This window comes from Equus przewalskii, chromosome 9, assembly GCF_037783145.1.
Source record: "Equus przewalskii isolate Varuska chromosome 9, EquPr2, whole genome shotgun sequence".
Taxonomy (NCBI): domain Eukaryota; kingdom Metazoa; phylum Chordata; class Mammalia; order Perissodactyla; family Equidae; genus Equus; species Equus przewalskii.
In genome coordinates this window covers 4,197,909-4,210,528 of record NC_091839.1, presented here as the reverse complement: position 1 = coordinate 4,210,528, position 12,620 = coordinate 4,197,909, and the positions used below count along the sequence as shown (strand labels likewise).

Here is a 12,620-nt window from a genome sequence, read left to right as displayed (position 1 = left end):
TTTGGCTAGGATTTCCAATACTATGTTAAATAAGAGTGGTGAACCTTGTCTGGTTCCTGTTCTTAAAGGGAGAGCTTTCAGTTTTTCACTGTTGAGTATGATATTAGCTGTGGGTTTGTCATATATGGCCTTTATTATGTTGAGGTGCTTTCCTTCTGTACCCATTTTATGCAGAGTTTTTATCATAAACGGATGTTTTATCTTGTTGAATGCTTTCTCTGCATCTATTGAGAGGATCATGTGATTTTTAGTCTTCATCTTGTAAGTGTGGTGTATCACATTGATTGATTTGCAGATGCTGAACCATCCATGCATCCCTGGAATAAATCCCACTTGATCATAGTGTGTGATCTTTTTAACGTACTGTTGTGTTCAATTTGCTAGTATTATGTTGAGGACTTTTGCATTGATGTTCATCAGTGATATTGGCCTGTAATTTCCTTTTTTTGTGTTGTCTTTGTCTGGTTTTGATATCAGGGTAATATTGGCCTTGTAGAATAAGCTAAGAAGCTTCCCCTCTTCTTCAGTTTTTTGGAAAAGTTTGAGAAGGATAGGTATTAAATATTCTTTGAATGTTTGGTAGGATTCACTGGGGAAGCCATCTGGTCCTGGGATTTTATTTTGGGGGAGGTTTTTTATTGCAGTTTTAATCTCCTTACTGGTGATTGGTCTATTCAAATTCTCTATTTCTTCTTGATTCGGTTTTGGGAGGTTGTATGATTCTAAGAATTTATCCATTTCTTCTGATTATCTGATTTGTTGGCATATAGCTTTTCAGAAATAGTATTCTCTTATAATCCTTAGTATTTCTGAGGTGACCGTTGTAATTTCTCCTCTTTCATTTCTGATTTTATTTGAGTTTTCTCTGTTTTTTTCTTGGTGAGTCTAACTAAAGGTTTCTCAGTTTTGTTTATCTTTTCAAAGAACCAGCTCTTAGTTTCATTGATTTTTTTCCCTTTTTTTTTAGTCTCTTTCATTTATTTCCGCTCTGATTTTTATTATTTCCTTCCTTCTACTGAATTTGGGGCTTTGTTCTTTTTACACCTCCTTTAGGTGCACTGTTAGATTCATTATCTGAGATTTTTCTTGTTTCTTTTTTTTTTTTAAGAGATTTTATCTATTTATTTATTTTTGAGGAAGATTAGCCCTGAACTAACTGCTGCCAATCCTCCTCTTTTTGCTGAGGAAAACTGGCCCTGAGCTCACATCCATGCCCATCTTCCTCCACTTTATATGTGGGATGCCTACCACAGCATGGCCTGCTGAGCAGTGCCATGTCAGCACCCAGGATCTGAACCGGTGAACCCCGGGCTGCCAGAGTGCAACGTGCACACTTAACTGCTGCACTACCTGGCCGGCGCCCTCTTGTTTCTTAAGGTAGGCCTGTATTGCTATAAACTTCCCTCTTAGTATTGCTTTTGCTGTATCCCATAGATTTTGGCATGTCATTTTTTCATTTTCATTTGTCTCCAGGTATTTTTTGATTTCTCCTTTGATTTCTTCATTGACCCAATAGTTGTTCAGTAGCATCTTGTTTATTCTCCACAGATTTTTGGCTTTTTCAGTTTCCTTCTTGTAGTTGATTTCTACTTTCATACTGTTCTGGTCAGAAAAGATGTTTGGTATTGTTTCAATCTTCTTAAATTTATTTAGACTTGTTTTGCAGCCTAATTTGTGATCTATCCTGGAGAACGTTCCATGTGCATTCAAGAAGAACGTGTATTCTGTGGTTTTTGGATGGAAGATACTGTATATATCTACTAAGTCCGTCTGGGCTAATGTGTCATTTGAGGCCAATGTTTCCGTATTGATTCTGTTTGGATGATCTATCCATTGATGTAAAGGGAGTGCTAAAGTCCCCTACTGTCATTTTGTTACTATTTCTCCTTTTATGTCTGTTAATGATTGCTTTATATACTTAGGTGCTCCCATGTTGGGTGCATAGATATTAACAAATCTTATATCCTCTTGTTGGATCGTTCGCTTTATCTTTATGTAGTGCCCTTCTTTGTCTCTTGTTATGGTTTTTCTTTTAAAGTCTATTTTGTCTGATATGAATATTGCTACCCTAGCTTTCTTTTCATTGCCATTTATATGGAGTATCTTTTTCCATCCCTTCACTTTCAGTTTGTATGTATCGTTAGGTCTGAAGAGTATCTCTGCTATGTAGCATATATGTGGATCTTGTTTTTTAATCCAGTCAGCCACCCTGTGTCTTTTGATTGACATATAGTCCATTGACATTTAAAGTAGCTATTGGTAAGAATGTGCTTACTGCCATTTTGTTACTTTTTTTCTGTGTGTTTTAGTAGTTCTTCTCTGTTCCTTTCTGCTTCTCTTGCTCCCTTCCTTTGTGATTTGATGGCTTTCTTTAGTATTATGTTTGGGTTCCTTTCTCTTAATTTTCTTGTGTATTTATTATAGGCTTCTGGTTTATATTACCATGAGGTTCATACACAGTAACCTATGTATGTAGCTCTATATTAAGTTGGTGGTCTCTTGAGTTTGACCTCTTACTCCTTTCCCCTCACATTTTATGTTTTTTACATCATATTTAACCTCTTTTGTGTGTGTGTATATCCTTTAGCATCTTATCATGGAAATAGATACTTTTAGTACTTTTGTCCTTTGACCTTCATATTAATTTCATAGGTGGTCAACCTGCTGCCTTTACTGTATATTTGCCTTTACCAGTGATTTTATTTTCTTTGACAATTTTCTTATTCCCATTTGGAGTCTTCTCTTTCCCACTTAAATAAGTCCCTTCAGCATTTCTTGTAAAACTGGTTTCTTGGTGATAAACTCCTTTCGTTTTTGCTTGTCTGGGAAGCTCTTTATCTCTCCTTCCAATCTGAATGATATCCTTGCAGGGTAGAGTATTCTTGGCTGTAGGTTTTTTCCTTTCAGCACTTTAAATATATTGTGCCACTCCCTTCTAGCCTGTAGGATTTCAGCTGAAAAGTCTGCTGATAGTGTTATGGGGTTTTCTTTGTATGTATCTTGTTGCCTTTCTCTTGTGGCTTTTAGGATTCTCTCTTTTTTTTTCATTCTTGACATTTTAATTATAATGTGTCTTGGTGTGGGCTTCTTTGGGTTCATCTTGTTTGGTGCTCTCTGTGCTTCCTGTACCGGGATGTCTGTTTCCTTCCTTAGGTTAGGAAAGTTTTCAGCTGTTATTTCTTCTAAGAGGTTTCCTGCCCCTTTGTCTCTCTCTTCTCCTTCAGGGTCACCTATAATATGGATGTTAGTGAGCTTAATGTTATCTCTGAAGTCCCTTAGACTGTTCTCATTCTTTTGAATTCTTTTTTGTCTTTTCTGTTCAGTTGGGTGATTTCCTCTAGTCTTTCATCCAGCTTGCTGATCCGTTCTTCTGTGTCATCTGCTCTGCTTTTGAATCCCCCTAGTGAATTTTTCATTTCAGTTATTGTATTCTTCAGTTCTGATTGGTCCTTTTTTATATTTTCCACTTCTTTGTTGAAGTTCTCACTGAGTTCATCCGTTCTTCTCCCAAGATCCGTGAGCATCTGTATGACTGTTAGTTTGTCCTCTTTATCAGGTAGATTGTTTATCGCTGTTCTGTTTAGTTCTTTTTCTGAGGATTTGTCCTGTTGCCTTATTTGGAACATATTCCTTTATCTCCTCATTTTGCCTCTTTCTGTGTGTTTGTATCTGTGTATCAGGTAGGTCAGCTATGTCTCCTGATCTTGGAGAGGTGGCCTTATGTAAGAGATGCCTTATGAGGCCTGGCAGTGTGCTTCCCTCTTGTTACCAGTTCCAAATGTTCCAGGAGTGACCCCGAGTGCGTTACGTGTGTCCTTCTGTTGTGGCGGGGTTGCTCTTGCTGCAGGCGCACAGGTAGGCTAGGCTGGCCCCCAGGCCAGCATGTTGTAAGGCTCAGCTGCAAGCAGCTGCTATAATCACGTTACTTTATTGGGCGGGGGGAGCCCCAGCACAGCTGGCTACAAGGTGTACTAGCACACAGCTGCTGCTGTTTTGTTGTTAAGTGAGGAAGCCCCAGTGTGGCTGGTTGGTAGGCTCAAGCTCACAAGGCTGCTGTTGGCTCCCTCAGTAGTGCAGCTGGGTGGACTGGCCCCAGGCATGGTGGCACTCAGTTGTTTCAGGTGTTGGAAGGTGGGGCTGATCCCCCATGTGGCTGTCTGAGAAGACCAGTGGCAAGTCTGCTGCAGCTGACAAGCCCACCGCCTGTGGGCCTGCCCCTCACCCCCTCCCAAAGCAATGCTGCCCCATGTGCATCTCCCACGCCACCAAGGCAGACCCACTCGCCCTGCTTCAGAGGTCCCACAACCCTGCCCATGCAGGCCCATCCTTCACACATGCTCTGCTCCATTGAGGCAGATCCACTTGCCCCACTGCAGAGGCCCCACACACCCTGCCTGTCTGGGCCCACAAGTTCCCCATGGGCTTGCTGGAGGGCAGGGCCAGTCCTTAGGGCAGGCTGCCTGCCCTGGCTGAACTGGATTAAATGGATGCTCTAGTGGGTAGGAAAACCTGTGCACTAACAGGCCAGGGGAAGAAATCCAATGGCATCTGCCAGCGCCTGTGTCACATGGCTGAAGTAGGTCACAATAATGGCTGCCACCAGTGTCTCAGTCCCTGGGGAGGTGGTCCCAGCTACCTCCTGCCTCTCTGACATGTGCCCAGAGCCTATTGAGTGAGTCTCTTTCACTGAAGGCCTATGCATCTTTCTTTCTGGTGATTTTGTGTGAATTTTCAGAATGGGCGAATTTGCACATGGGCCCTTTAAGAGCAGGCATTTTTTTGCTGAGGAAGATTCGCCCTGCACTAGCATCTGTTGCCAGTCTGCCTCCTTTTTTATGTGAGGTGCTGCCACAGCATGGCCACTGACAGATGAGTGGTGTGGGTCCATGCCTGGGAAGCAAAGCCAGGCTGCCCAAGCAGAGCGTATGGAACTTCAGCCACTAGGCCATCACGGCTCCCCGAGAGCAGGCTTTTCTTTCTCTTAGGTTCGGCAGCTTTTCCGGGTGTATGCCCCGTTGGTTTATCAGCTAGCAAAGCCAGGCATTATGTACTCCTGTCAGTTGTGCTGAATTCAGAAGCTGCTTATTGTGGCTCAGCTCTCCCACCGAGGTCCCCCTCCTCCAGGAGAAGTGTCACACCTCAGGATGGCTCCCGGCCGAGAAGCAGTGCAGCCAGAGTGTAGTTTTTTTCTCCAGAAAGGAATTTCTGCCTCCTCTGCCTCAGTTTGCGCTGTCCCTTGTTGTGAGGGTTCTTTTTATCCAGTTTCCAGTTCTCTCTCAGGGGTAGTTGTTCCCAGAGCAGTTGTAAATTTGTTGTGTCCATGGGGGCAGGTGAGTTCAGAGTCCGCCTACGCCGCCACCTTAAAAACTTTTTATTAGGATAATTTGGAAACGTACAAAAGTAGAGAGAATAGTAAAATGAGCTCGCAGGCACCCATCCCCCACCTTCTGCAGCTGTGGGCACCTTGCCGTTCTTCTCCATTTAGTCCCCTGCCCGCCCAGCTTTGTGTTGTGAGGAATTTGCGGGAGACCTAGGAGATCCCACTAAACGTGAAGGCAGCGGGTCCCATGTAGCACTGTAAGCTTCCAAGTCAGGACGATCGTGAAAGAGCTGCTGAAAATACAAACCCTTTCTTTTTGCGTCAGTTTAAACATTTGCTCCTCGGAAGCATATTCAGCACCTACTGTGCGCCAGAGATGACGAGCGTAGGCCCTTCCGCTCGCGCTCAGCGGCGGGGCAGGAGCGCAGGGGGTGAGCCAGCCTGGGTGCTGAGGCGGCGGTGGAGGCGGCTGGAAGGCCTGGAGAGCTAGCGGTCAGCGCTGTCTGCCCGTTGGAGAAGGCGGCAGAGAGGCCTGTCAGGCTGGACACGGAAGGGCGGCTGGGATTTCATCAGCACCTTGTCCAGGCTGGCCCAGGACGCTCGATCAGAGCAGTCTGGTTAAAAATAGTGACTCGAGATGACTTCTTGATCAAAAATAAGCTCTTCACTGATTAGTTGTTCAAGTGTTGGTAATTGTAATGAACCAAGAAGTAGATTTACAATCTTGTTCGTATCTTTAAGAATTTTTTTCTGTTTTTGTGACTTCTGTAGGGTTTTTTTTTTTTGCTGTTTTTTGCGCGTTTCTTTCTGGTTTATTTTCAGCCAGTTATTTCTGCTCTGCACCTTAATTGTGGAAAGTTAAAAGCAGCCCAGATTTTCAGCTTTTCACTCCCACAAGGGCTGCGGGCGGATGGGGCAGAGGCTCACCCTCTTTATGGAACCCCCCAATTGCACGTGTGGGTTCGCAAATTGGAAAGGAATAACGGGGCAAAGTTTGTTTTCATCTGTCTCACTGAGGCATTTTGCTTCAAGGAACAGCTACTTTCCTGACCAGGTCGGATGCTCCTTCCAGGCGGGGTGGGCAGAGGGGAGTCAGCCCTAGCGCTTCTGGGGAGTGGCAGGTGGAACGCATGGAGGGAGCGTGTGGGTGGGGGAGAGCTGGGAGGGTTCAGAGTCAAGAGCAGGCTGGCCTTGGTTCTGCAATCCTGCGAGCGCCTGAGGGGCTCAGGAATCCACAGGGTGGAGAGGGGTGAGCAGTGGAGTCAGGCTCCCTGCCTTGCTCGGGACCAACTTGCAGCCCCGTGACCTCGCGAAGGTGTCCCCGCCCCAGACTTTGTTTAGCCCATCTGTAGAGGGTGAGTTCCTATGATTGCACTCTTCTGAATTGTCACATGTCTTTATCTGCTTTAAAAGCTTTCTCTCTCTCTTCTTTTTAATCAGATGGTAAACATTCTCTTCTGAATTTAAAGGTAAGATTAATTTTTTAAAAACTGCTTTTCTCAATAAATAGAATTTCCACCATGATTTTTAAATAGCTTTTGTGATTTGTGAAGAAAAAACTTCCCTTAAGAGTTCTTTCCCACTGAATGTTTCTCTCTGAATACTTTAGAAACGTGAAGAGCTCATATTTTCCAATTTGCAAGCATGGAAATAGTTCTCACTTAAGTTTTTGATTGTGCGATGTCATGGGAATTTAGAAATTAAACATTTGTCAGCAGAGTTAATTTATAACCTTATCTACTTTTACAGCAGAAATTAGAAACTTAGTATCAGACTGATGTGTAATGGAAAAATTAACAAAGTTCCAAGCCTTCCCTTTCCTCTCAGTTTTGGGTTGAGAAGCAAGATCTTCTATTCTTTTCATGCAGACACGCTTCTCTGTAGTCTGTGGGGTCTCTTTGCAGATCCCAAGGAGAAAAGGCCCTCTGTGTCTCTGTGCAGCACCTGCAGCCATGTTGCAGGCTTTTGCATGTGTCCTGAGGGCCTGTCACTCATGGGACCTGCATGTGAACTCAGGGGGGAAGGCGGGAAGACAGGCCTGGCTGCTGTGCCAGTCCACTCTAGAAGATGCTAAGATCTTCGTTCACTCGTCTCGCTTTTTCTTCCCTAGGATGAAAAGCCACCATTATGTGAAAAGCCTCCACCCTCCCCAGGTATTCGCCTTTTGACTTTCATTATGATTGAGAAGCTTATAGTTTTATAAAATACCCAGAACAATCTCATCTAAAATAAAGGTCACTTTGTTTCCTGCGAAGGCCATTGTCTCTGTCCCATTCCTGGTCCTGGGAAGAGGCAGCCGTTGTCGGGCCTCCACCTTTGCCTCAAGAGAGAGGTTGAGACGCTCAGACGCTGGGTGGCGGCTGTGTCCCCTGGGTGTGCTCAGATCCCCGTGGGTGGGCTGGAGGAGGTGGGCCTGTGCACGTGAGGGCTCTGCTGAGGCGCTGGGGGCCCAGTGTGAGGGCCAGAGATGCGTTCTGGGGTACTCTCTCCTCCACAGTTCGGGCAGCTTCGTAGCTCCCAGAGTGGGTCCCGTCTGTCCCCCTGTGGGACTGACTTCGTGTTCACCCATTGTGTCTCAGTGTTCTGGTGCTGGACTGTGGGAGATGGCGAGGGCTCCACCTTCTGCCCTCAGGCCCATTCGTCCTTGTGTGTGTTCTGCTACTCAGCCCATCCTTCGAACCTACGTTATTAATCGTAATGTTCATCTCCATGATTTCTCTGAAGTATTGCCAAGCGTCTCTCCGAGCATCTTAACTATATTCATTCCAAGGTCTTGTAGTTTTTGCAGGAGCCCCTCTCCCCCCTATTCTTTGACTCTGGTGCTTCTCAGCTCAGATGCTTGATGGCTCTCGGTGGGGGCCCCCCTGGTCCTTGAGAGCTGCCGTGGGTCTTCCTGGGGACGCTGTAGCTGCTTCCTGCAGGAGCTTACTGCTCGGAGGGGAAACCAGTCAGGCTGCCAGAATACAGCCTGGCTCCAGGGACTGGCAGGGACAGGCAGGGTGTGTGGCCAGGGGCTTTGGGGACCCCTCTTCCTCCTGGGTTTCTCCAGCTCCCTGGGCCTGCCCTGCCTCCCTGACCTCAGGGCCTGTTTGTCCCCTGGCAAAGGGGTCGCTTCTCTGCTGGCGCCAGCCTGGCCCCAGGGGGCTCAGCCCTTGCTGCTCTCATCTGGTGTTCTGAGTGGACACCTCTTCAGTCCTGCCTAGACCACTTCATGTCCCCCCCGCCTGCCAGGACAAGGCATATCTCTGGAAGCGCTCCCACCATTTGTGGCTGCCCTCGCCTGACATATTTGAGGCTGCAGCTTCCTTCTTCAATCTGATCTCCACTGTTCCTTCCTGGGACCCTCGTGGCTCCTCTCTTGTTTCGGTGTAGCTGTGGAGTACGCCCGTCTTAGCCTTCCTTTCATGTTCTAGTGATAGGACGTGTGTGTCAGGGGTCAGGGGAGACTATCTGAGCCCCTAGTCCCCTCCCTAGCCTCGCCTCCCCCTGGGGCATATCGACTCCACTGTCTAGAGCCGCCAGCCCTTGGCACGTGTCGCCCACAGACCTCTGCTTCTGCTTCCACCCCCGTTTGGAGGCGTGCGCTGGCCAGGAGCCCACATTGGGCTCATCTCCTTTGACCTCTCTGAGCACGTCTCCCCGTGGAACACTGCGCGCTGTTTTTCTGCAACCTTTCTTCCTGTTTCTTCTTAAAATCCTTTGTGGCCTCTGCTTTGCTCCTCTCCCTGGTGCCTTCAGGGACTGCCCACATGCTGGTGGCTCCTCATCTCTCCAGCTGAGGCCGCCGTCAGAACTTTGTCCTGTGTCCTAAACTGAGCTTACCTTCCCCAACTCCGCTTGTGTTTTCTGTCTGACTCAGTGTCTTCCAAACCACAGATCTCGGGGCTCGTCCTTGATTTGCTCCTCCCTCACTGCCCACACCCAGTCAGCCATTGAGCCGTCAGGTTTTAGCCCCTGAATGTCCCTTCCTCTCTGTGCCCACTCCAGGACTGCCCCTCGGAGCCTTCGGGATGGCCTCCCTGCCTCGCGGCTGGGCCTCTCTCCAGTTCCTGTTCTTTACTGGTGCCCTGAGGACTGTGTCTGTTAGCAGAGCCTCTGCATTTTTACACCTCTTCCCAGAAGCCTTTCTGGCTCCTGGTGGCCTGCAGGATAGCACTTCACCCTGCGTGTGATGACACGTGGGGCCCTTCCCGTCCGTCGCTTCCCTTCCTGTCGCCCCCTTTAGTCTCATCAGACCGCTCACTCTCTTTCCAGGGACCGAAGAACATGGCATCAGGTCTGACAGGAAGTAGTTGCTCATGTGGTTTTTCAAATAAAGTCTTGTATAATTTTGTTGTAAGATTTTAAATATCAATTGGTATTTTAAAACTTTTTCCCTGTGCCTTTTCAGATGTAACTGGTAGAATGCGTCAAAGACGTATAGAAATAAACAAAGAAAAGTTCGAGGAATTAAAAGAAGAAAATTTGCATCTAAACAATACAAATCAAACCCTTGCTCTTGAACTTAGTATAATCAAACAAGCGCTGAAAGAGCTGCAGTTGAAACTGAAGAGGATGGAGAGGGACGATGGGGCGCTGAGAGAGGCTGAGGCGGCGTGCTCGCAGGAAGGTGAGCAACAGGCTTCGCTCGCTTCCTTAGCGATTTTGAGAGTTCGTATTTTATGTTGCAATATTTGTTGATATTAGTGTTGTTGATATGTTATAATATTTAACGTTCTTTCATTAATATCCTTAAACTTGCTGAAATTTGATTTCATTTGCTATATTATTATTATCGTTATGCTAAAGAAATTCCAATACTTATTCCGGAACTCAATGCCTGGCAAAACAACTTGCGTATATTTAATATAGTTTTTATCCCCTTTGAGCAGCAAATAAAAGTGCCTCTTTCACCACATACTTAGCAATGATGAGGATTATATTTTCTTTGCTAATTTGATAAGCAAAAAAAAGGAATCTTATTTTAATTTTTATTTCTTTTATTATTGATGAGCTTGAATTTTTTTTCATATCTTTGCAGGTTTTTTTTTTCTCTTTTATAAGTTTTCACACTTTAAATTGAAATATTTGCCTTTTTCTTATTTATTTGTAGAAACTCTTTACATATTAAGGCTTTTAGCCTTTGTCATGTATATAATATTTTCTCAGTTTGTTGATAATTCAACTAAATCTATAGGATGTTTTTCTTTCATGACTTGGGCCCTTGGTGTCAAGTCCTTTTTACTTCTAAGGTTATGTAAATATTCATTAGTGTTTTTTCTATATATTAATCTATTTGTATAAGACTAATATTATGGCCTTAAGAAACATGATGTACTTTTTTCATATAGACCCTGCATATTTCTTATCTTAGCCATATTTATTTCTAGATACTTTATATTATTTGTGCTATTATTTTGTGGGATCTATCTTCTATTATGTTTTCTAATAGGACATTGCTATTATATGGGAGGTTATTAGTTCCAATAAATTTTTCGTTTATTCTGTATGATTTGCAAGGCAAATATTTATATATCAGTGGAAACAATAACTTTTCTTTTCCAATCTAAAATTTTTATTTTACCTTAGTTATTACATGCAGAAACTTCCAAAACAGTGTTGACTATTCAATGTTAAAAATCTTAGTAACCTTTCTTCATTTATACCTATACATCTGTCATTCACTGCCTCTGTGAGCCTAAAAGGGAAAAAAAGGGCAGATGATTAGCAATTTATATAAAATCTTAATCAATCTTATACAGGTTCTGATGGTATAATATTAATTTTTTTTCCAGTAGTTGCTGTGCCTGAATTACTTCATCTAAGAAAACAAGCTCAGGAACTGGTGGATGAAAATGACGAGTTGAAAATGACTGTCCATCGTTTGAATGTAGAACTGAGTAGATATCAAACAAAATTCAGGCATTTATCCAAGGAAGAGGTAATGTTTCCAATTAAGAAAAAGAAGTTTTCCGATGTTTCAGCCTTTCGTGTTGAATTGATTTCCAGTCCTGAGGGGTTCATATTTATTAGGATTTGGTATAAACAGCACACCTACAGAGCACAGTCTTTTAGAGACCTTTCTGTTTTCTTTTTTTCTCCCTTCCTCCTTCTCTTCTTACCTCCCTTCACCTCTCCCTCCCTTTCTCCCTCGCTCCCTCCCTTCCTCCTTTCTCAGAACAGGCAGCAAAAGCTCTTTGTAAAACAAATTGAGACAATACGGAAGTTTATATAAAGTAAAAGTGCAAGTCCATGTCAGCTGCTCCATTCTGTCTTGCTCCTCAAGTTTGCAGTTGTTTGTCAGGGCACAAACTTTCAAAAGAAAGCAGACTTGTTTTCACAGACCCCCAAATTACCTAGCTCTGATACCCAGTGGGGCTTGCATTCATGAGTCTCAAAGAGGACTATAGCAAAAAAAGAAGCAATTTGTAAATGGGCTCAGGAGCACACCCACCCTACCCCCGGCCCGTGGCTGTACACCTGGACTCAGCTCAGAGAGAGCAGGCAAAAACGACCATCTCCCACTTTTCCCTGGAAGGGATTTGACTGCACACTTTCCCAGCTGCTGCCTGAGAGTCTGGCTTCTAATCAGCCTGCATCTAGGTGCTGACTGAACTCCCCCTTTATGGCACACTGGTGGGTCTTGGTGCACCCTCAGCTACTGGGAGCTTCTAGGAGCAAGGACAGGGGCTCGGCCGATCACAAAGGTGTGAGAGGTAACTAGGGGTTCGGGCTGGGCTGGTTGATGAGGTTCAGCTCCTGTAAGAAAGCATTCTGTCAAGACCAGGAGAGGTGGCTGTTGTATCTAATGTTCAGAAACCAACCCAGAGGGTCAAGGAAAATGAAGAAAAAGGGGAGTATGTTCCAAACAAGAGAACAAAATAAATCTCCAGACACTGGTCTTAAAATGGAGATAAATGACTTACTCAGTAGAGAGATCAAAATAACAGTCATAAAGATGCTCCCCAAGGTCAGGAAAGCAATGCATGAACAAGTAAGAATTTCAATAGGGAGATGGAAAATATTAAAATACCAAAGAAGGCTAGCACCGGTGGCCTAGTGGTTAAGATTGGCATTCTCTGCTTTGGCGGCCTGGGTTTGGTTCCTGGGTGCAGATCTACACCACTCATGTTCTTCCTCAGCAAAAAGAGGAAGATTAGCAGCAGATGTCAGCTCAGGGTGAATCTTCCTCAGCAAAAAAAGAAAAAAAAGTACCAAACAGAAATCGTGAAGTTGAAGAATACAATAACTGAACTGAAAAATTGAATAGAAGGGTTCCACAGCAGACTAGAGCAAGTGGAAGAAAGGATCAATGAACTGA

General features: G+C 44.7%; 1 protein-coding gene across 2 annotated transcripts in view; it reads left to right on the top strand.

The window, feature by feature from the left end:
* Positions 1 to 12,620, top strand: part of CEP89 (centrosomal protein 89) — a 74,975-nt gene that overhangs the window by 24,626 nt on the left and 37,729 nt on the right. The window contains exons 6-9 of one of the 2 annotated variants that reach the window (XM_008514055.2): positions 6,761 to 6,789; positions 7,431 to 7,473; positions 9,711 to 9,929; positions 11,095 to 11,240. In XM_008514055.2, coding sequence (XP_008512277.1) covers positions 6,761 to 6,789; positions 7,431 to 7,473; positions 9,711 to 9,929; positions 11,095 to 11,240 — 437 coding nt within the window. The remainder of the gene's footprint in view (positions 1 to 6,760; positions 6,790 to 7,430; positions 7,474 to 9,710; positions 9,930 to 11,094; positions 11,241 to 12,620) is intronic. The other variant, XM_008514056.2, reaches the window with a different exon arrangement.